The sequence below is a fragment of the Chiloscyllium punctatum genome, chromosome 20 (genome assembly GCF_047496795.1).
Source record: "Chiloscyllium punctatum isolate Juve2018m chromosome 20, sChiPun1.3, whole genome shotgun sequence".
NCBI lineage: Eukaryota > Metazoa > Chordata > Chondrichthyes > Orectolobiformes > Hemiscylliidae > Chiloscyllium > Chiloscyllium punctatum.
In genome coordinates, this window is record NC_092758.1 from 30382995 (window position 1) to 30407025 (window position 24031).

At 41.9% G+C, this 24031-nt stretch overlaps 1 protein-coding gene across 2 annotated transcripts in view; it reads left to right on the top strand.

Annotated features, from left to right (window-relative positions):
- The window catches only part of LOC140492000 (organic cation/carnitine transporter 2-like), a 126221-nt gene that overhangs the window by 75038 nt on the left and 27152 nt on the right, over positions 1–24031 (top strand). For both annotated transcript variants that reach the window (XR_011963463.1, XM_072590577.1), the window contains exon 6: positions 2332–2432. Coding sequence is in view for 1 of the 2 variants with exons in the window: in XM_072590577.1 (XP_072446678.1) it covers positions 2332–2432 (101 nt within the window). In the remaining variant the exon portion in view is untranslated. The remainder of the gene's footprint in view (positions 1–2331; positions 2433–24031) is intronic.

Consider the following 24031-nt stretch of genomic DNA (forward strand, 5'->3'; position numbering starts at 1 on the left):
CCACTAATTAAAAATTCATTCCTTCAGCCATTAGGACACAGTAGCAGCATTATGAACCACCTAAAGATGCACAGCATTAACTTGCCAAGACTTCTTGAACCAGAGGTTAAAAACTGATGACCTCAGGCCAAACACATGAAAATGTATGAAGCCACTCATTTGGAGCATGGTCCAACCCTGCTAGTTGCCACTCTATCAATCAACTCTTGATCATCAGCTAATTGCTAGAAAGGGTTTTCAACAGTACTACCAAGTAGTACTTGCTAAGGAATAACTTGCTGTCAAGGCCACCAGACTCTTGAATTTATTGCAGCCTTGGTCCAAACATAGACATAAAAGCTGAAATCCAGAGGTGGGATAAAAATGACTGCCTTTTGAATTCTGAGTTTGATATCAGTGGGAATGAGAGGGGAAAATTTCTCCAATTTGAATCAAATCTAGCACAGAGGGAGAGGTTGTATTTGTTGGAGGTCAATCATCTCAGTCCAAGGCATCATAACAGGAGCTCTGATGAAGAGTCATCTGAACTCAAAATGTTAGCTTGCTGTCTTTCCAAGAATGCTGCCTGACTCACTATCCTGAAGAAGGGTTACTCCTGAAACGTCGACTTCTCCACCTCCTGATGTTGCCTGACTTGCTGTGTTCTTCCAGCCTCCTGCCTGTCTACTTTGGATTCCAGCATCTGCAGTTTTTTTGTCTCTAACCGCGGAGATTTCCAGCATTTTTTGTTTTCAGTGCACATTCCAGTATCTGCAGCAATTTTCTCCTGCATCATAACAGGAGTTCCTCCGTTTAGATGTTTTCTGATTAACATGTTCAGCCATGTTATTACACACCTCTAGAGCAGGTGGGAATTGAACCCAGGCCCCCTGGCTCAGAGGCAGGAATGCTGCCATGACACCAGAAGAGCCAATATGATTTCTTCACAATAATGTCCTTGCCCCAACCATCTTCATTCAGTTCCTTCATCAGTGAACTACCCTCCATCATTAGAAGTAGGGGTGATCACTGATGTTTGTACAATGATTAGCTCCATTTGCTACTCCTCAGATATTGAAGCAAACCATGTCCATATGTAGCAAGGCCTAGACAACGTCAAGCTTGGGCTGATAAATGGCAAGTATTATTTATGCCACATATTATTTGTGCCTCACAAGTGCAAGATATAACTGTTTCCAAATGGACAGAATCTAACCACTGTTCCTTGATGTTCAATGGCTTTACCCTTGCTCAATTATGAGAGTTACTTTGACCTGAAACTGAACTGAACCAACCATATAAATACAGTTGCTATAAGAGCAGGTCAGTGACTAAGAATTCTGTGGCAGTCAATACACGTCCTTACGCCACAATATCTTGCCATCTTCCCTTTCAGTAAAAATATTGTCATTCCCTTTCTAACAGTACTGTGAGTGTCCCTAAATGCTAAGGACTCTCGTAAATCATGAAGGCAGCTCACCACCATCTCATCCAGGACAATAAAGGATGGAAGATCCCATGAATGTTTTTTAAATTGCCAGTTCTGGAGAGGAGCTATATTGGAATCAAAACATTAACTTTGTTTCATTCACCATTGCTTCTACCAGACCTGTTTGAGTTTCTCCAGCATTTTTCATCTTTATGTTATATTTTGCAAATTACTGGTCCTTGAATGTCACGAGGTCAAAATCCTAGAATACTCAGCTCCTTTTTCTCTCCACCAATAGGACAATTTTGTTCAAAGTCTGCCATAGGATACGGCTGTCACAGATTAGGTCAACATTTCTTGCCCAACCCATACTGCCCTTGGTGTAGTGTACCTATAGCAAATAGTTGGCAACAGGTCAAGAAGGTATTTCACTGTCACCTTCTCACGGGGAAGTAGGAATGCTAGACTTGCTATAATACCCTTTTCCCAAGAACAAATCAAATCAACATGAAATATTATAATGTCGCATGCTGTTGAGCTACAGATCCATTCATTACTCTTTTGTCTCTTCAATAATTTTGGACCAACACCTTAGATGATCATATCACAGTATTTTCTGAAGATGCATACAGTTTCCAAAGTGAACCTGTTTTTGTACCTAAATGAAGATCAAACACATACAACATGGTTCTGTATGGGGGTTTTATTCTGTTCATACCTAGTCCCACTTCTCTTATCTTCAGATGGTGCATGATCAGGGGTGGAGGAGAGAACGAAGCTGCAAATGTCAGAGTATATACTGAACTGTTTTCAAATGACCTTTCTGGATCAGTTATCCCCAGTGTGAATGAATCGAAATAAATATCACAATGGATACTTTCTAGTAATGAGCAATGATACTAAATCCTTTGTTTTCTTTCCAGCTCGAAGACATGAAGGCTAAAAGTAAACAAACTCATTCAATTATTCACTTGTTTAAAACTCGTAATATCCGAGCCATCACTCTCATAAACTTGCTAATTTGGTGAGTATTTGATCAGGAGGGTGTCTATGATGTTTGCTGTATTGAAGAATGATCCTGTGAGTCGCACTCTGCTGCTCTTTTCACATATCACCTGCAATTGTTTCTCCTTTGGATTATTGTTCAATTCCATTTTGAAGGCTAGACTCAGATCTGTGTGCACCAATCCATCGTTCATTGTATTCCAAATTCTAACCACTCATTGTAAAGTTTTTTCCCTCCTCTGGCTTTGGGTTTGTTTGCTAATCTTATTTCTGCCTTCTGGTAATCAATGTCTAGAGTTTGATTTTGTCCTGTACTTTGGGTTTGTGGGTGGAGGGAATGGGTCTTAATGCATGTTCAGCATACTAGCCCTGGCTTTTGTATTCTGTGCTCAAAACATTGATTTGCCTTTGTTTTACGACTTGGAGGTCGTGATTCACAAACAAGCTATGCAGCCATGGAGGGGATTAGTGTTCAAATTTAGTGACTTTGTGATGTTTTCTTATTTGAATGATTGTAGTGTTTTGCCGAGCATGACCTGTGCTGCAAACGTTCAACAGAGGATCGAGTCATTCCAGTTAACCTGCAATTTTTATAGGTAACCTGCCTAATTTAAAAAGGAGTTGCACTGAATGTACAGAAGCTGCTGTGGACTGTAATGTGCAATGTAAAGGGCTGTAAGGAGAAGGACACTGAATGGAGCAGCAGGCAAGATGAGGGCGCCCAGGTTCTCATATGTGGAGATGGAAGCCTTAGTTCAGGAGGTCAACAAGAAGAGAGTTGGTTTTTCCATTAGGGTCGTAAAGAGGTCCTGAAGAACCACCCTCTGAAGAAAATTGGGAGCTGGGGACCATAGAGGTCATGTGTTGCCGTGACACCCTGGCAACAGTGCTGCAAAAACGTTTGATGACTTTAGGCGAATGGTCAAGATCAGAGAAGTCCTTCTCCAAGGACATCACTCCACTAAGTCTCTGAAACTTGTTAATGCACCTCACCAGCATCACTCATCCATCAGCAACCCCTGAAAGTTGAGCTCAAGCTGTATATTCAGATACTGCTCCTCATATGCATACATTTTCTATTAGGATCAACCCCATATCCAATTCCCTCTGCTTGTGCATTTCTCTAGCTGTTCTGTGAAGGCAGGAACATTGAAAGTGTTCTCATAATACAGGCAAAAGGCCAAGGCACAATAGGCATGTTTGCATCATCAGAGCTTATTGGAGGACACTCATGTCATGGAAGTCATTTCATCCAATGCTGCTGACGGTATGTTTCTGCCTTATGTTCCTTCTAAAACCCCAATTTACCTACATACTTCTAACAAAATGAAGTCAATCTTTGGATCCAATGACCCTAGACTCCCTGCACTCAACCCAATCCTTTCCTTCTGATTTTCTGGTTTCAGATATCCAAGAATCATTCCCTGGACAGCCACCACCACAATGAAGAAGAGTGAGAGCTATGAAGCCATTTGAGAAAGAAACCATGTCACATGTTCTGACACTTGCAGCCAGCAGCTCTGATGTCGGTACAGTACATAGCTTGGAGGGTAATGCCGGCTTGAGATTTGGTGTTCAGGAAAGGAAATCGAGAGCAGGAAACTAGAGATAGGTCAGTTAGCCTAATGTGTGCCATTGGGCCTCAGATAGGTAGGAAAGGAGGCTGTAAGGAGGACAAATGGTCTGAAAATGGATACAATTGTGTATAATTTGGGGTAGTGTGAGGTTCACTTTTTCATGGAACAAATATGAAAGCAAAATATTATTAATATGAGGGAAGACTACTGTATAATGTGGTACTGAAGGATCTAAATGTTATCACAACTGAATCGGGGAGTGCACTGTTTCTATAATCCAACTGCTCTATGGGTCACAATGTACAGTATAAATAATTTTTCCAGTTATCGTGATAACCAATTAATTTATGTTATCCATATCAATTAGATTCACAGATTCGTAGAGACGTACAGCAGGGAAACAGACCCTTCGGTCAAACTGTCCATGCCAACCAGATATCCCAAGCCAATCTAGTCCCACCTGCCTATATCCCTCCAAACCCTTTCTATTCATATACCATCCAAATGCCCCTTAAATGTTGCAATTGTATCAACCTCCACCACATCCTCTGGCAGCTCATACCACCCTCTGTGTGAAAAAGTTGCCCTGTAGGTCGCTTTTAACTCTTTCCTCTCCCACCCTAAACCTATACCCTCTCATTCTGGACTCCCTGACCCCAGGGAAAAGACTTTGCCTATTTACCCTATTCATGCCCCTCATAATTTTGTAAATCTCTATAAGGTCACCCCTCAGCCTCCAATGCTCCAGGGAAAACAGCCCCAGCTTGTTCAGCCTCTCCCTAGAGCTCAAATCCTCCAACCCTGGCAACATCCTTGTAAATCTTTTCTGAATCTTTTCAAGTATCACAACTTCTTTCTGATCAGAAGGAGACCCGAATTGCACGTAATGTTCCAACAGTGGTCTAACCAATGTCCTGTGCAGTCGCAACATGACCTCCCAACTCCTGTACTCAATGCTCTGAGCAATAAAGGAAAGCATAACAAACGCCTTCTTCATTATCCTATCTACCTGCAACCCCACTTTCAAGGAGCTATCAACCTGCACTCCAAGGTCTCTTTGTTCAGTAACACTCCCGAGGACCTTACCATTAAGTATATAAGTCCTGCTAAGACTTGCTTTCCCAAAATGCAGCACCTCGCATTTAACTGAATTCAACTCCATCTGCCACTTCTCAGCCCTTTGGTCCATCTGGTCCAGATCCTGTTGTAATTTGAGGTAACCCTCTTCGCTGTCCACTACACCTCCAATTTTGGTGTTATCTGCAAACTTACTAACTGTACCTCTTATGCTCACATCCAAATCATTTATGTAAATGACAAAAAGTAGAGGGCCCAGCACTGATCCTTGTGGCACTCCACTGGTCACAGGCCTCCAGTCTGAAAAATAACACTGCTCGTTGGATGCTGCCTGAACTGCTGTGCTCTTCCAGCACCACTAATCCAGTATTTGGTTTTCAGCATCTGCAGTCATTGTTTTTACCTTGAAAAATAACCCTCCACCACCACCCTCTGTCTTCTACCTTTGAGCCAGTTCTGTATCCAAATGGCTAGTTCTCCCTGTATTCCATGAGATCTAACCTTGCTAATCAGTGTCCCATGGGAAACCTTGTTGAACGCCTTACTGAAGTCCATATAGATTACAACTACTGCTCTGCCATCATCAATCTTCTTTGTTACTTCTTCAAAACACTCAATTAAATTTGTGAGACGTGCTTTCCCACGCACAAAGCCATGTTGACTATCCCGAATCAGTCCTTGCCTTTCCAAATACATGTACATCCTGTCCCTAAGGATTCCCTCCAACAACTTGCCCACCACCGAGGTCGGGGTCACTGGTCGATAGTTCCCTGGCTTGTCTTTACCACCCTTCTTAAACAGTGCCACCACATTTGCCAACCTCCAGTCTTCCAGCACCTCACCTGTGACTATCAATGATACAAATATCTCAACAAGAGGCCTAGCAATCACTTCTCTTGCTTCCTACAGAGTTCTAGGGTACACCTGATTAGGTTGTGGGAATTTATCCACCTATAACCATTTCAAGACATCCAGCACTTGCTCCTTTGTAATCTGGACATTTTGCAAGATGTCACCATCTATTTCCCCGCAGTCTATATCTTCCATATCCTTTTCCACAGTAAATACTCATGCAAAATATTCATTTAGTATCTCCCCCATTTTCTGTGCTCCACACAAAGGCCGCCTTGCTGATCTTTGAGGGGCCCTATTCTCTCCCTAGTTACCCTTTTGTCCTTAATGTATTTGTAAAAACCCTCTGGATTCTCCTTAACTCTATTTGCCAAAGCTATCTCATGTCCCTGTTTTGCCCTCCTGATTTCCCTCTTAAATATACTCCTACTTTCTTTATACTCTTCTAAGGATTCACTTGATCTATCCTGTCTATACCTGACATATGCTTCCTTGTTTTTCTTAACCTAACCCTCAATTTCTTTTGTCATCCAGCATTCCCTATACTCACCAGCCTTCCCTTTCACCCTGACAGGAATATATACATTCTCTGGATTCTTATTATCACATGTCTGAAGGCTTCCCATTTTCCAGCTGTCCCTGTACCTGTGAACATCTGCCTCCAATTAGCTTTCAACATTCTTGCCTAATACCGTCAAAATTGGCCTTTCTCCAGTTTAGAACTTCAACTTTTAGATCTGGTCTATCCTTTTCCATCATTATATTAAAACGAATAGAATTATGGTCGCTGGCCCCAAAGTGCTCCCCCACTGACACCTCAGTCACCTGCCCTGCCTTATTTCCTAAGAGTAGGTCAAGTTTTGCACCTTCTGTAGTAGGTACATCCACATACTGAATCAGAAAATTGTCTTGTACATACTTAAGAAATTCCTCTCCATCTAAACCTTTAACACTATGGCAGTCCCAGTCGATGTTTGGAAAGTTAAAATCCCCGACCATAACTACCCTATTATTCTTACAGACAGCTGAGATCTCCTTACAAGTTTGTTTCTCAATTTCCCTCTGACTATTGGGGGGGTCTATAATACTACCCCAATAAGGTGATCATCCCTTTCTTATTTCTCAGTTCCACCCAAATAACTTCCCCGGATGTATTTCTGGGAATATTCTCCCTCAGCACAGCTGTAATGCTATCCCTTATCAAAAATGCCACTCCCCCTCCTCTCTTACCTCCCTTTCTATCCTTCCTATAGCATTTGTATCCTGGAACATTAAGCTGCCAGTCCTGCCCATCCCTGAGCCATGTTTCCATAATTGCTATGATATCCCAGTCCCATGTTCCTAACCATACCTGAGTTCATCTGCCTTCCCTGTTAGGCCCCTTGCATTGAAATAAATGAGTTTAATGTATTAGTCCAACCTTGTCCCTGCCTGCCCTGACTGTTTGACTCACTTTTGTTCGCAGCTGTACCCGTCTCAGATCGAACTCTTTCATCACTATCTCCCTGGCTCCCACTCCCCACCTTACTAGTTTAAAGCCTCCCAAGCAGTTCTAGCAAATTTCCCTGATAGTACATTAGTCCCCTTCCAATTTAGGTGCAATCCGTCCCTCTTGTGCAGGTCACTTCTACCACAAAAGAGATTCCAATCATTCAAAAATGTGAATCTTTCTCCCATACACCAGTTCCTCAGCCATGCATTCATCTGCCCTATCCTCCTATTCCTGCCCTCACTAGCTCATAGCACTGGGAGTAATCCAGATATTACTACCCTTGAGGACCTCCTTTTTAAATTTTTGCCTAACTCTCTCTAATCTCCCTTCAGAGTCTCAACCTTTTCCCTTTCAATGTCATTGGTTCCAATGTGGACAATGACCTCCTGCTGGCCCCTCTCCCCTGTGAGAACATTCTGCACCCTCTCTGAGACATCCTTGATCCTGGTACCAGGGAAACAACACACCATTCTCCTTTTTTTCTGCTGGCCACAGAAACATTTCTGTAGTCTGTACCTCGGACTACAGAATCCCTTGACACAATTGATCTCTTGGAAGCCGACGTACCCCTTGTTGCTTTAGAGCCAGTCTCAATACCAGAAACTTGGCTGTTCATACTACGTTCCCCTGAGAATCCATCACCCCCTACATTTTCCAAAACAGCATACCTATTTGAAATGGGTATATCCACAAATCCCTCGGTGCCGACCTCTCTCACCCTCCCTGGAGTTAACCCATCTATGTGACTGTATCTGAGACTATCCCCCCTTCCTATAACTGCCATCCATCATGTACTGTTGCTGTTGCAAATTCCTCATCACTTCTATCTGTCTCTCCAACCGATCTACTCGATCTGATAAGATTTGCATCCAACAGCATTTATGGCAGATATAATCCGCAGTAACCCTTAAACTCTCTTTAAACTCCTACATCTGACAAGAAGTACCTATCACTGTAAAGGCCATTTTTTTGTTTCTTCACAAACCTTAATGTATTTGTAAAAACTTTTTGGATTCTCCTTAATTATATTTGCCAAAGCTATCTCATGTCCCCTTTTTGCCCTTCTGATTTCCCTCTTAAGTATACTCCTACTTCCTTTATACTCTTCTAAGAATTCACTTGTTAAACAAAAGGATCTATCAATCAGTATTGCATCTATAAATCAATTCTCTGGTTTATTATCCAAACAAGACTTATTCAATAAAGATGCAATAATATTTAACATATAATTCATCAGCAGTTTAGAATTGTAAATGGTTATTTTACAAAGTAAATACAAAACACATATACTGTATACTTGTACTCTTCAGGAAAAAGGAAGTAAAACATATCTGTAGAGTTTGGCTTTCTGAAAAAAAATTGCTTTGGTCAATGAGTTATTCTTGAAAGCAAAAGTATAAAGCGTGAGATGTTACTGAATTTGTTGCTCTAATGTTTCAGCAAACGTCAATTCACTATTGCATTGTTGTCACTGAAGTCTTGTAGACACAACTTGCTTAGGCAATGCAATCTTGAGATGTTCTTTCAATCATTCTTTCAAAAAGACAGATATGTTTCATAATGAACTGATGCAGAGAGGGTTCTTTTCAGAAATGGGAGAGATCTGCTGGGCAGCTTGTTCTTATCAGGCTTCCCTCTAATGCAAATAAACGTAGAGAATGCTGGAGAAACTAAGCAGGTCTGGCAGCATTGGTGGAGAGAGATAGAAAGTTAAACATTTCGAATCTTGTCTGACTTCTCTTCAGAAGAAGAGTTCTGAAGAATTTCTATTGTACTTGAAATTCTAACTCTTTTTCTCTCCACACATTTTGCCAGACCTTCTGGGTTTCTCCAGCATTACATTTATTTCCAATTTCCAGCATTCGCACTAGTTTGCTTTCACTCTCTCCAATTCAGTTTGCTCTTATCAGGTTTCCGTCAAACTGAACCAGAGAAAATGACAATCTTATCAAGCTAGTCAATGTTCAAAACACAGTCCCGGCAGTGTCTACAGTGAAGCAAACAGTTTTCACCATCATGTGTTTTGTAGTAACGCTTGTGTGAAAAAAAAACCTCCAATGTCCACAGAGAACCTGCATTTGTCTTTTTTTAATGAAAGCACTCCAGGGATGTTCACAACACTTGAAATAAATTCCTTTTTTCAACAATCCTTCAAAACTTAGCAATATTAAATATAAAGGATTCTTGCAACAGTGTCTTCATGCATGATTCAGAAATGTTCTCATGCAGGTAGTATATGTAATAAGGTATTATATGTAATAAGCAGGCAAATGGAATGCTGGCCTTCTTGCAAAGCAAGCAGAATATACAACTAGTGAAGTCTTGTTTTAACTGTGTAGGCATTGTTTTGTGTTTTTCTTAAATTTGTAATTTTTGTTCAGGATGGAAACAGCACTGACTAGGTGGGGTATTGTACGCAGTCTTGGTCATCTTACTTAACGAAGAATGTATTTGCATTGGAAGCAGTTTGTAAAAAGGTCCATTACGTTGATTACATGGATAAATGGGTTGTCGTAAGAGAAAGGTTGAGCAGGTTATCGTAAGAGAAAAGGTTGAGCAGGTTGGTCATTTATTCATTGAGGTTTAGAGGAACGAGAAGTGATCTTATTGAAACAGGGAGAACATCATGCAGCGTATAACTGGTAACTAGCTGTCTGGCAGCACTTGCAGCTCCATGGTGCAGTGTCTGTTGGCTGATGTTTGCAATCCATGTAATGCACAGGCATATGTCAACAATGGACAGCATTCTGGTGGGTGGAAGAGGATTTTGTCAGTCGTGCAGAGAGCTAGTAGCCAGTTGATGGAAGTAAGTGCTGTTCCCTGGCAGCTGAAGCTTCACCTGCCCATCAGAGCCATTCAGTGGCTCACTGTCCCTTTCCAATAACGGATATTTTGATCTGGCACTGAGTGCCAGTGAATGAGGGAGTCCAACCACCCAACAAGGCTGCAGGCAAATTTGTTAGAGTTTATCGCATGTCCTCCCATGGCGACAGGAGGTCCGTATTGGTCGCACCATATATCTCCGCACCACTGCTAAATTGTGATGGACTGAGGGAAATGTGTGTCAAGTGGATCATTAATAAGCTGAATAGACATTCTGCTAGCAGCAGCTGCTAATTCTATACCAGCATCTTTGCCCTTTGACAAGAGAGCAGGTTTTACTGGTTCCAGACACTGACAAGGGACTTGTCCTATGATTAAGTGGGCTCAGCTCCCATTTTGTAATGGATTAATTACAGCCCCTTATTTTAGTGATGCTGCGGCAGTTCAGATTATGTTTATAGCATCTGTATTTACTGCCATTCAATCTGAGTGCTAAGCAAGACAGACACAAGAGTGATGTACCGACCTTGTGTCTACCTTCACAGTGTAAAATAATCTCCCAGAATTAAGAGATCTAAGAGTCTTGTAATGGCAAGGAACTGAAATAAATTTGTATTAGTTAAAAAAAAACTGGACATATTAATGGAACTTAAAAGTTGACAAATTCTCAGATTGATCTACCAGAGTGCTCACAGAACTGGCTGTAGAGATAGTCGATGCATTGTTGATAAACTTTCAACATTCTGTAGAGTCTGCATTTAAAAGGTCACAAATGTTATCCCACTATTTAAGAAAGGAGGAAAAGAGCTAACCAGGAACTACACACGAGTTAGCCTCATATCAATAGTAGGAAAATGATAAAATCTATTATAGAGATATGATAGCTGAGCAATTTAGAAACTAATCAAACAAAAGCAGAATTTGCTGGAGAATCTCAGCAGACCTGGCAGCAGCTATGGAAGGAGAGAGAGCAGAGCAGAGTAAATGTTTCAGGTCCAGTGACCTTTAGGAAATTAATGATCTGTCTTCACAAAGCAGCAGGATGGTCAGAAAGAATTTTTTTAAAAAATTCATTCGTAGGATGTTGGCATCAGTGGGTAGGCCAGTATTTATTACCCCTCCCTGTTTGAGATAAGAGTTAACCACATTGTTGTGGGTCTGGAGTCATATGTGGCTCAGATTGGGTAAGAATGGCAGTTTCCTTTCCTAAAGGAGATTAGTAAACCAGGTTATTATTTAACCCCAAACATCAGCAGTGGATTTCAATTACAGATCTTTAATTCCAGATTCTTATTGAATTCAAATTCCACAGTGGCAAGATTCAAACCCAGGTCCCCAGAACATTACCTGGCATGCGGGATTCATGGTCTAGTGATAATACTATTTGGCCATCACTCCCCTTGTTAAAACACCATTAGGATGGCTACCTGTGGTGTGCATATCCCATGGAGGTCACCTGACTACAGCAGTCCAAGACAGATATTTGTATATGTTTACATTTCAATCCAAACATCTCTTTTTACACAAAAGAAAACATACAGTATAGTGTAGCAGACTACTCTCCTTGTCTTCAGAAAATATATTCCTCCACTCAGATGGCCTTGCTGAGCATATGTGCTGGGTTTGTTCAAATTCTTTGATTCCTTTGGCTGCATCCATGCAACCTTTGCCCTTTCATTTGGCTGGAGATGGTGTGGAGATGATGATTGCTTAACTTCTACTTATTACAAGCATTGCACTAGCTTTTGTGTTCCATGATTATGTTCTTCATATTTGACAAAAGGAACAAATCTTGCCTTCCTTAGACTTGATTCAATTTCTTGGTGACTTGCATGGATGTAATTTTGTATCTCTCCTCTCAACTCCTGCAGGATCATCCCTCTATTTTCTTTGTACAATATCCATCTTAACATGGCAATTTATATCTGCATGTCCAATATGCTTTTAGAAACCTTTGAGCGCATCCTTTCATCATTATCTCTTGTCATACTTGGAGAGTGAAATCTTCTTGTCCATTGTTAGATTTGAGCAAGGTGCTTGTCTGTTGCATTTAATGTCTTTGTTAGGTTGATGACTTCACACTGCATGTCACATATATTTGAATTCTCTACTTCATCATCAGAAGTCGTGTTCAATAATATATCTACAATGTATATCAGCTTCCCCTTTATGGAGCAGGGAGAGGGAGCATGTCGGCTTCAGGGAGAAATGTAGCAGCAATAAGTTGAGAGAACCCTAGATATCTAGGTCAATTCAGGACTAGATGAGGAAGAAGAGAAAGGCTTTTAATAAGTCCAAAGCGAGCAATTCAGCTGTAGCCCTAGGGGAACATAGGAAGTGCAAGAGGGAACTTAAGAAAGCAATTGGAAGAGCAAAACGGGGATGGGTGGGCATGAAAAGAACTTGCGAGCAGAATTAGGAAGAATTCGAAGATATTTTATAAATGTATTAAATGGAAGGGGTTAACCGAGGAAAGAGCAGGGTCCGTTAGTGACCAAAGGAGGAACCTGTGTGTGAAGCTGCATTATATTGGAAGAGTGTTGACTGAATACTTCTTTTCAGTCTTCATTCTGGAAAAGGAGAATATACATATGGAATTCAGGAAAAGGGATTGTGTAGAACTTGAGCAGCTTGACATAGGAAATGGGGCAGTATTAGAGGCTCTGATGGACTTAAAAACAGACTGCTGTGGGATGCAAGGCAGGAAATTGCAGGGGCTCTGACACATTTTTAATTCCTCTCTGGCCATAAGACCGGAGGACAGCTAATGTGGTACACTTTTAAAGAATGGTGATAGAGATAAATGAGGAAAATACGTACCAGTGAGTCTGACATCAATGGTAGGGAAGCTATTGGAGAAAATTCTGAAGGAAATAATTAATATCCACTTGGAAGAGCATGGGTTAATTAGGGATAGTCAGCATGGCTTTGTCAGACAGTGGTCATGCCGAACATATCTGTTAGAATCTTTCAGAAATGTGATCACGTGTGTGGACAAGAGACGTTCAGTTGATTTAGTTTATATGGATGTATGAAAACTTTTCATCAGGTACCACATATGAGGCTGAATGAGAAGGTTAAAACACATGGAATTCAGGAAAACTTAGCAAGATAGATCAGTAAACTGACTGAGTAATAGAGCACAAAAGTTAGTGGTAGAAATTTGTTCAAGTGACTGGAGGCTAGTGTTCAGCAGTGTACCTCAAGATTCAGTACTGGGATCCTTATTATTTGTTATATACCTAAATGATATAGTTGAAAATGTGGGGGAAATGGTAAGCAAGTTTGCAGATGACACCAAGATTGGTAGGGTAGTTAATAGCAAAGAAGGTGGTTGTGGGTTGCAGGACAATATGGGTGGATTGGTCAGATGGACAGGGCAGTGGCAGGTGATATTTAACCTTGATAAGTGTGAAGTGATGCACTTTGGAAGAAGATACAAGATGAAGGAGTATTTAATGAATGGCAGGACACTGATAAGCTTCGAGGAATCGTGGGGTATTTAATCACTGATCCCAGACCACATGAACAGGATAGTTAAAAAGGCATATGGGACACTTACTTTCATCAGTCGTGGCATTGAGTAGAAGAGCAAGGATATAACATTGGGGTCGTACAGAATGTTGGTCAGGCCACAGCTGGGTACTGTGTGAAGTTCTGGTCACCTCACTGCAGCTCCAGTATTACTCTGTGACTAAGATGTGGGACAAGTGCAGGAAATTGGGTTTAGTGCACCTTTAGCGGTAGTTATATTGATAGAGACTCAATGGGCCAAAGGACCTTTTCCACACTTCCCTTAATTCTATGACTTCCCTTACTTGCATGTCACATCCAAATGATATCCTGTAACTGTAGTAATATTTTTTGAAGCAGTTAGTAGCAGCTTGAGGAAAGTTCTTTCAAATGGCTTGTGGTTGGACTCAATAATTACTTTGTTTGTTTCAGATGGATACTGATGAAATTGTTCAGAAGCAAATAATAATGGCCAAGCTCACACTCTTTGTCTGAGCATAGCACACTTCATTGAAATTAACACTCTGGATGTAAATGCAACCAGTTGTCCCTGCTGCATTAGAGTCGCTTCAAGTCCTGTCTTACTGTCATTATATCACACAGGGTGACTTCTTATTTATGTCATAATATTTCAGCACTGTTTTAGCACCCTTGTAATCAGTGAGTTCCCGATTTCCACCACCTTCTGGGTGGAATGTTTCTCCTCACATTTTCTCTGAACCTCCTGCCCCTTACCTTAAATCTGTGCTCCCTGGTCATTGAGCCTTCCACCAAGGGAGTAAAAAAATCTTGTCTACCCTGCCTATATCCCTCATGATTTTATACATCTCAATCATGCACAATTTGCGCACAAAATGAGCTAATTGCAATCGGAACATTGCTTTCCCCACATTGAACATGCCTTTGTGTGATGTTCTTCACAATATTTATACCCTGTCCTTTATCCACGATTATTCAATACTTTGGGTTTGGCAGTACCTATCAGCTTAATGCAAGACCTGATAGTCATGAGTATCTCTCACTTATGATTAATATCTCACCTCTTCTGTACACCAATTGCTTTCCTGGAAATAAGTTTCACCTTTCTCGAAATATGCACTCTCTCTGTAGCACCTCTTATGCATAATTAGATCAACTTTCAGTCATGCAAATTTGCAGGATGCTGAGAATTGTGTTATTGAGTCCCATATTGTTCAATGGACAGTTTTTTCATCTTGAGGCCCTAATATTGAAGACGTACCATTCGTAAGTTCTGTTCGCTTGGAGTTCAATACTTTTAAAATTTCTGCAATTTGATTTTTTTTCTATCGTTCAGAGAATTTCAGAATGGACTACACTTTGATCAGAAATACTCTGGCTAGTTAAACAGATCTGTTACTGTTTCATAATTTTGTTATCTTATGTGGGGGAAAAAAGCTGCCAGTTTTGCTTCATATCACATTTCACTTTGACCAGAGCTTGAAGGGAAAAGGCTGCATCCATTTGCTTTAGTCTAATTGGGCAAGTCTGTTGCATTTTTGTGTCAAAAAAACCACACAAAGAATCTCACATCTCACATCAACACTGGTAAATGGACATAGGCTCAGTTCATTTGAAGATCGAACATAGGTTTGCTCATGAGGCAGGTTTGTCACAGATATTCAGTACTTGTTGCAGAGAAATGTAAAGACACATTCCTACACTTGCATGTTACAACCTCGACTGACAATGGCTGCTAGACATGTGTTCCAGAATGTGCTCCTTCCTAATGCTGTATCACGTTTTGCTCAAAGATAAATTCCCATACATTTGGAGTGGACTTGCAAAATTACTTACCAAAATAAAATTTGAAGCATATACAATTGAAACAGCTCTATAATGTATAGGTGTTTTGACAATCCTCGCAGGTCTTGTGATGGTACAATTTTCTTGTGATCTCTTGAGATCATTGGGTGTTCTTGAACTGTAGCTGTATTGAGGTCCTTAGTGTTATGAGTGTTAATTGTTGCCGTGTTGGTCTTCCACACTTTCACTCTTCACACTTAGCTTTATGTGTGTCTTATGGACAATTGGAGTATTGCACAGTTCCTTTATTTGGCATCTGTCCTTCTTCCGTGTTACTCCATTGAATGTTATGATCCTTTGGGAACTCACTGCATGCCCTTGATATTTCTGCAGGTAACTACATTCCCTGGATATGACTCGAACCTCCTAGCCTATGTGAAGGTGAGGAAGTTATACATCTGCTTGTCAGTTACATGGACATTCTTCCTTGCTTTTTGAGGAGTTCCTCCTGCATTTATGGAACTTGGCTTGGCATGGTTGTTCTAAATTGTGTTCCTTTGACCCAGACAGTCCAATTACTGTTGGAATGCATTTGACCAATGGTAATCCTCATCAAAATTATCCGTTAACCTATTGGCCATGTTTCCAGCCCAGATTCCACATTTGGTCTGTCCCACATGCATCTATCACTGGAAAACAGGGAGAAATCCTTTCAGCAAGGAACAGTATTCCATGCCAAAGCATGCTTGCTTTTCCACAATACGTGTTGCTATATTTCTGAAGTTAAAGTTCTGAAAGAAACTTTGACAGCAACTAGGGCAAGGTAAGTGATGGGAGGGCATCATGCCAAATAGGTGAGGAAGGCAGGGAGCCAGGTGGATGAATGGTATAGGGTGCTACGTGAATGCTTTGGGTAGCCCAGGGCCAGGCAGGGGTGGCTGGGGGCTGAGGGTATTGTGACTTGCAGGATTAGATCAGATTCCACAAGACAGTTCAAATGGGGCTCAATAGGACCAGACATTCAGGATGGGTGTCGGTTTCAGGAAACCAGCTCGGGCTGTGTTGTTATCATTGGTGCAGCTGTTCAGCGATGAGCCGGGATCTCAGTTTAATAGCTAACCATGAGATGGCATACGTTTTAAAATCAATTAACATTCCTGGGTAAATATTAACTTTCAGTGAATGAGAATGCTTTACATTCTGACTCTTCCTGAAGGTTCCTGACACAAAGCAATTGCTCATCAAAAAAATAGGGTTTTCCAAGCAATTCCCACAGATTGAGCTGTCTTGACATGCAGCTCCAGCTGACACTGCTCCACAACTTTCAGTCCAGTGGAGTGAATAGGTCATAATGTCTGCTTGTGACAACAGGCTCATCTGGATCCCATGAAAAGAAAAAGAGGCCGCCCTTCTAACATAGTTTTCCACAGTGTCGTCTGTTGTGGATCACTTCCTGTTTCCTCCTGAAGTTGATTGCTTAAGATTATTCATCCGATCGACTTTAAGCTTGTTCCACCTCGATGTTTTCACTGTCATCTCAGTCTGGTGGAACTTCTACATTCTTGATAAGTTATGATAATCTGTGCTCAGTGTGTCTGATGTAACCATTATGGTGCCAATTTACAGCAGATATGGAAGTTGTACACCCTACTTTTATTAGAAGTCCTTGTAATCAAGATGGTGCACCCATCAGTGGGTTGTTGCAAATTATTTGTGATGGTGTGTGATTGGGTTCCAGAGTCAATTGTTTATCAAATAGCTGTGTATGAAATTTTGTGGGACTGCATAACAGAGCAAATGAAATGCTCTTTATTTTGGAATAATTGCATATTACTTGTTTTAGACTTTTGGATCTAAATGGAATGAGTTTATAATCTTCCAGGATGCACAGTTCTAGACACTTTTTGAGCTGCATTGACCTCCAGGACCGGCTTATTCATTGGGTCATAGTATAAATTGAATAATAGTCTCTGCTGGTAATGACTGTCTCAGTAATTCAGACTTGTGTTAGTGGTCCTCCAGCCATGCATATGGGACATCTTTCCTTACAAACTTTCTTAAAATTGATGTGTTATCAGAAATATTTGGTATGTCTGCTGCTAGGAAGTTAAGAAATTGAGTGATGTGCACAGATTTTCTTCTTCTGAGGGAGTAGGCGTTATGTTGTACATCTTCGATTTTCTTACTTTTAAAGATGAGCCTTTCCCAACAAGGTACTACTGTCATTGTTGATGTTCATTAGGTTCTTCAGTGTTTTGTCTATCACTATGATATCCCTTGAGACAGACCTGAAGTGTTGTCTCTCTCTGAAAACCTTATTTTCAAACGCTTTCCACTCTCCTGGCAAAGAAATGTTCCTGCTCATCGTCCATATACCTGGTTAGAGAGAAAACAAAGTAATGAGCTCTCCTCGAATTTTTACCTTGAAAATTTACAACCAGTTAGGGAGAGCAAGAATGGGTCTGCAAAGAGTGGGTCATGCCATAAACCTGACTAACATTACCTGTGGCAATGTCATTGGATGTTATTCTAGAAGCCATATGGTAAACTTCCTTACAAGTAAGTGTTAGCTAAAGATGAAACCTGTGGCACTTTGGGTAAGTTATTGAAATATTTAGGAAATTAGTTAAGAGGCAGGAGACTAAGTACAGAAAAGTAGACAACTATTCTTATTGGCAAGTTGTTAGTAATGTGATAGCAAGGTTCTGTGTTGGGATCTGAATTATTTATCTTGTTAACGAATGTCTTAGATTATAGAACAGAAAGTCACACATACAAATTTGCTGATGATACAGGGATAGGTGGCCTATTTGATAAAAAGATATTGATAGATGAAATGAATGGGCACAGCTATTGCACGTATATTTGAATGCAATGAAATAACTGGGTGGCACGGTGGCACAGTGGTTAGCACTGCTGCCTCCCAGTGCCAGAGACCTGGGTTCAATTCCTGCCTCAGGTGACTGACTGTGTGGAGTTTGCACATTCTCCCTGTGTCTGTGTTTACAGAAAATTATCTGGACAGCAAGGATTAAATTCCAAAGAGAGATTGTACAAATTATGATTATGCTATTGAAAACTTAGAAGGTTGAGCAATGATTTGTTTTTATTTCAAGATAAAGGAGAACAAACAGAGAGAAGCTGTACGTACTGTTGGGAAGTTTAAGACCAAGGACATAATCTAAAAATTAAAGCCAGACCTTTCAAGAGTGAAATTAGGATAAACTTCTATGTGCAGAAATGGGAAAAATTTGGATCTCTCCTTCATTGCCATATATCAGCAACGATCTCATTGAATGACAGAACAGTTTCAAGGCAATAAAGTGACAACTGCCATTCTTATGTTCCAATGTGACAAAGTCTTGGTCACCTCTTAGACACAACAATGGAGAGCCAGCTGGGCAAAGTTGGAATTCAGTTTTTCTCCCTCCTGGAGGACTGCAGTCACAAGAGCAATTGAGAACAAGAGCAATTTTAATGGCTGAGATCCAGATAGGAGAAGTGCTGCCTTAAGATCTGTGATGGATAGAACCTTCTATGAATAACTCCTTTTCCCCTCCCTCACCACAATGTTCTGTCTCTGCAGCCTCAACTTTTCTTGCACATATGGCTGCAGTAGCTGTGGTAGCCGTTCTATGAATCAATCACAAAGCTTCTCTGACTACCCCAGCACACACCCCCTCACCCAACTCCCCTATTCTCCTCGGGAGGATTCAGTACCACTTCATTTCCAAATCCAGCAAAGCACGAGAACTGATCCCACAATTCTGTATGTTTTGCCAGGGCAGCTGGCTGGGATTTTACATGAGGCAGGCAGGAAGGAGAAGACAGAACCATAAATTGATGAGAGTTGTTCCGTTTCTGGTGTGGTCTGGTGATAAATGACCAACTAACGTCCAATGGACAGGGGAGAGTGTGGGAGAAGCTAACCACTCCTTGGCTACAGTGGGTGACTGAGGCAGCAGCTGCATCACCAGCTGACATGGGTGAAGGTTTTGGCACCACGTTTAAGGGGCACCAAACTTGGATAGGTGCCTCAGACCATCCTTTTTACACCTTTTGCAGCCTGCACACAGCTGCAGACCATTTATTCCTGCGTCCTTCTGTGACTAGTCAACCAGTCATAACACCTGAGACAAGAACTGCATGGCAGGAGAATCCTGAATGGCCCCACAGTTCAGTAAGTCCTTACATATTCTACTCCAGTTTATTTGGATGAGCAGGAGATGATCCTCCACAAGGACAGAGGAGGAGACCTCTCCAGCTAACCAAGCAGGCCTGGATGGACATTTCACAGGAGGTCAGTAGACACAGGTCATGCAGAGAACCTGTCAGCAATGCTGCAAACCATCATTGTCCATCTTTGCTCCACAAGGTGAGTACCACATCTTTTGGGATCAGCAGCTGGATAAGTGTGAGGGTGCAGATGCTAGACACAGAGAGAGACTATTGTATAATTGGCAATAAGTGTGGCTTCAGCATTCCATTGGAAAGGAATGGCTTCAGCTCTGTCAAAGGACACAAGCTTGGCACTGCTGACCCTCACAAGTGGCACCTGGCTGATCTAATGCTACATGCATGCCAGTGGCTAGAAAAACAGCAGTTAGGGTGCAAAGTAAATAAGTATTCAGTCTGCTCTTGACACCGGACTAATTTTGCTGTTCCATGTTCTTGCAAAAGAAGGAGAGGGCCTGAGCAACCAAAGAAAAGAGCCCAAACCAGTGTCAGGGGCCCAATGATCACAATCCTGACAGTGTTGCAAATGGAGGCCCTAAAGCTGCCAAGCCATCACTGCTGTCCCTCCTTTATGAACCTTGAAGTTGGAGTTCACTCGCAAGAGTGTAAGTCACTTCGTGTCTAGGCCTGTGGGAGCCTCAGGCGAGTACAAGGCTTGATGTTCTTGTGTCTTCCAACCGATCAGTAATAATGTGAGTTGCACCAACTTTGGCTGTGTCTGAGGAGGCAAAAAATGCTGATTATTCTGTTCTTTATTGCAGGTCACCCACAGGTACAGCGAGCCCCACTATCTCCAAAGGACTCTCATCAACCTTTGCAGAGGAGGAGACAATGTCAGAATGTCATGTTACATCATTCCCCTGCACCTTACACCAGCACAGTAATTTCACAATTAGATTTGGGCTTACAATCTGGTGCAAGCACCACATGAGCTCCTAACCAGCTGTTGGAGTCTCTGACACCTGAGGTCATCAGCTCTCAGAAGACTGAGGGAAGCCAGGCCCATGCTGATGATAATTTGCCTCTGAAACCATCTGTAAGATGGCAGAAACTGGTGTAGTAGCCGCACCACTGTCTGGCAGAGCTTCCAGAGGGTATTCACACCTTGAATTGGGTATTGGAGAAGTCCATCCAAGCCAGGTGTACTGCTGAATCCCTCTTGACTGCATGTGTGCTCGTGTCCATTGACAGGTTGGTCCTACGTGAAGCAGATCAGGTAGCGAATGCCAACAATGAGTGCTGATCTGTATTCCATCATCCAGTCTCTGAAATCATGTGAATAACAGCAAGGTGAGAGAGCACAAGGGTCCTGGAGTCTCCCAGGTTCTCGCCCATCTTAGGCCAGCAGGGAGGTACATGTGTACCTTGCTGAGAGAGGCGGAGGTACTGTCTTCCATATCTGCATAGCCCTGCCTTAGACAGCAGCTCCTCAGGCCCTCTGCCATGACACCAGTAGCTGCCACGAAGACCACTGAACCTTTTGCACATGTACAGGAACCACTCAGTATACTGGGGTCATCTAAACTTCAACTGATCAGAAGAGTGCCCCCCAGTGTCATGGTGGGCAGAAAGGTCAGTAGCCTGCATTCTTGACTGCTGGGGGTGAAGTGTGGGTGCACTCAGAAAAGACACAAGAAAACACACTAGATGTGTTTGAGACTCGCCAGCAATTTGATCATTCATGCTTCTGTGCTTATCTGGTTTATATTTGAAATAAAGATCGTATTTGATTTCAGTAAGTGCCAAACCATTGATCCTGACCCTCTGACAGTGCAACTTTGACATGGGTCCCTTCAAGGGCTGTTTAGAAGGACGACATTGGCAAATGTAATTAACTTTTGTACCTTGCAGAGGTACCATGTGTGGGTTTAGAGCAGAGGTGATTGACAACAATACACGTGGAATGTGGACCTTTATTTGGTTGGATGATACCATGACATGTTATTGTTTTTAATGTTGTAATGTTAGTGAATAATTGTATACAGAAATTGGAGTGGGAAAAATTTCCTGAACTGTTGCCATATCCTGACATCCTTCATGCAGTTTATCATATAAATTAGGGTGAAATGACTGGTCATTAATTTCTTTGTCATCCTCACTTGAAGATGCCTCATACTCCACTAATTTCTCATTGACTAGGGTTATTGACCCTTCTGCTGAGCCAGGCAGTCTAAAGTGCTGTATGACAAAATTGTTTTAGAGGCCCTTACTTGACAATATTGATTAATCCAGAGACATAATTTTCTCCTTTTTTTCAGGAAAATAGTGTGTTGTGGCTATTTAAACCACTTATAGACAGTATCCCTTCTGAACAGCAACAACAGTGAGACTAAATTATAGTTGAGCAGGATCTTGCTGCATTGTGGTTTCTTCACAAATCCAGAGACTTGGAATTATGATCCAGACTCATGGGCCTCAGTTGGAGTAACTCTGGAGTAATGTAAAAAACGTGATGGTGGTTAGTGTTGGGGGATGGTTTACACATCTTGGGTTACAGGGTTTTCGGATTTTCAGGAATACGTTTTAAGGATATGGCGGTTGAGTCATAAGCCTGCACCCTACAGTCCCAGCTTGGGTGGCTGCAATGTGGGAATAGGTGTGTCCTAATCCTGTGCAATGTTTATGGAGTCTGGCCAGCTTGTTTAATATCCTGTGGTTGATAGCACTTCAGAGTTGTTGTGAACCACAGTCTGCAGGAGGGAACCTTTTGAAAGGTAGGTACATTCAGCTGTTTCCTTTGCATGCCCTAATGTTTGTCAGGTGGTTCGTTGCTCCTATGCACTGTATGCAATGGCATGGAAGTGCCAAAGCCATAGGGGCATTTCCGGACGCTTGTATTGGCATGGAGGGCATGAGGGTCTGTGCAAGTTGTTGGGGCAAGAAGTGACATGAATGGACCATGGGGTATGGGAAGTGAGGGCTGGGTGGCTTTTCTGTTTCTCGTATAACTGGGATGAAGTCCTAAAGTGATAAGGTGTGCTTTCTAAACATCCCATCACTCAGGACCCCGCAATCCCTGTGACTGCCTTGTAACTTTTATCCGGGTTAGTTGACTTGACTGCAGCCACCACTTTGAAATAAGAAAAACTGTCTTTCTTGGCATTGTTTTCCTGAGATAGGCATACCACGCCACAAGTTTTCCCAACTGGCACTACCCTTCTCAAGGAGTAAAATCCAGGCCATGAGTCCAGATCTCATTTACATGCAGTGAAAAGCTGGAATCAAAAAGCAAGTATCAGAAATGGTGACCCTTTCATAACTGGATTGTCAGTCTTAACAAAAACATTTTGGTTCACTGTTGTCTCTTAGAGAAGCAAATTGTCCATCGTCATCATCATATGTGGCTCACGTGATTCCAGATTTAGCACTAACAGCAATGTGCCTCAGAAATGGCCGAGTTGTTATGTACAAACACTTGGCTCACCAAAACCTTTTCAAGAGCAATTAAGGATGGGTTAAAAATCCGGGTCTTACCAATAATGTCCACACTTCATTGATGTATTTTTAAAAATAGTTATCTTCACCCATTGAGTGACCTACATTGCTTCCATGTCAAATGCCAGGCAATGACCGTCTCCAACAAGAGAATATCTAGCCTCCTTGCCTTGATGGCATAATTGCAGCATCAATACCCCAAGAATTATTGTGGACCAAAGGCTGGACCTTGCGTACAAATACAGTGATTACAGGAGCAGGCCAGAGACCGGTCGTTCTTCTATGGGTTTTTTACACCTGACTGCCACAATTGGTCCACTGTCTACAAGGAGAAAGTGAGGACTGCAGATGCTGGAGGTCAGAGTCGAGAGTGTAGTGCTGGAAAAGCACAGCTGGTCAGGCAACATCTGAGGAGCAGGAGGAGCTCTTCATCTTCCTAGTGAAGAGCTTATGCTCAAACTGTCGACTCTCCTGCGCCTCGGATGCTGCCTGACAGGCTGTGCTTTTCCAGCACCACACTCTTCGACAACCGTCTTCAAGGCACAAGTCAAAGATGGGATGGGATACACTTACTTGTCTGGATAAGTGTGATTCCAACAACATTCATCAAGCTCACCACTGTCCAAGAACAAACACTTCACTTGTCAGCACCCCACCCACTAACTGAATCACTCATTTCCTGCACCAGTAACACAGGATGTCAGCAATCTATACAAAATACAACTTGCACTGCCGGAACTCGCCAAGACTTCTTCAGTATGACTTCTCAATTCCATGCCTTCTACCACTGAGAAGGGCAAGGGCAGAAGATAAATAGGGGTACCATTACTTGAAAGTTCCCTTCAAAAT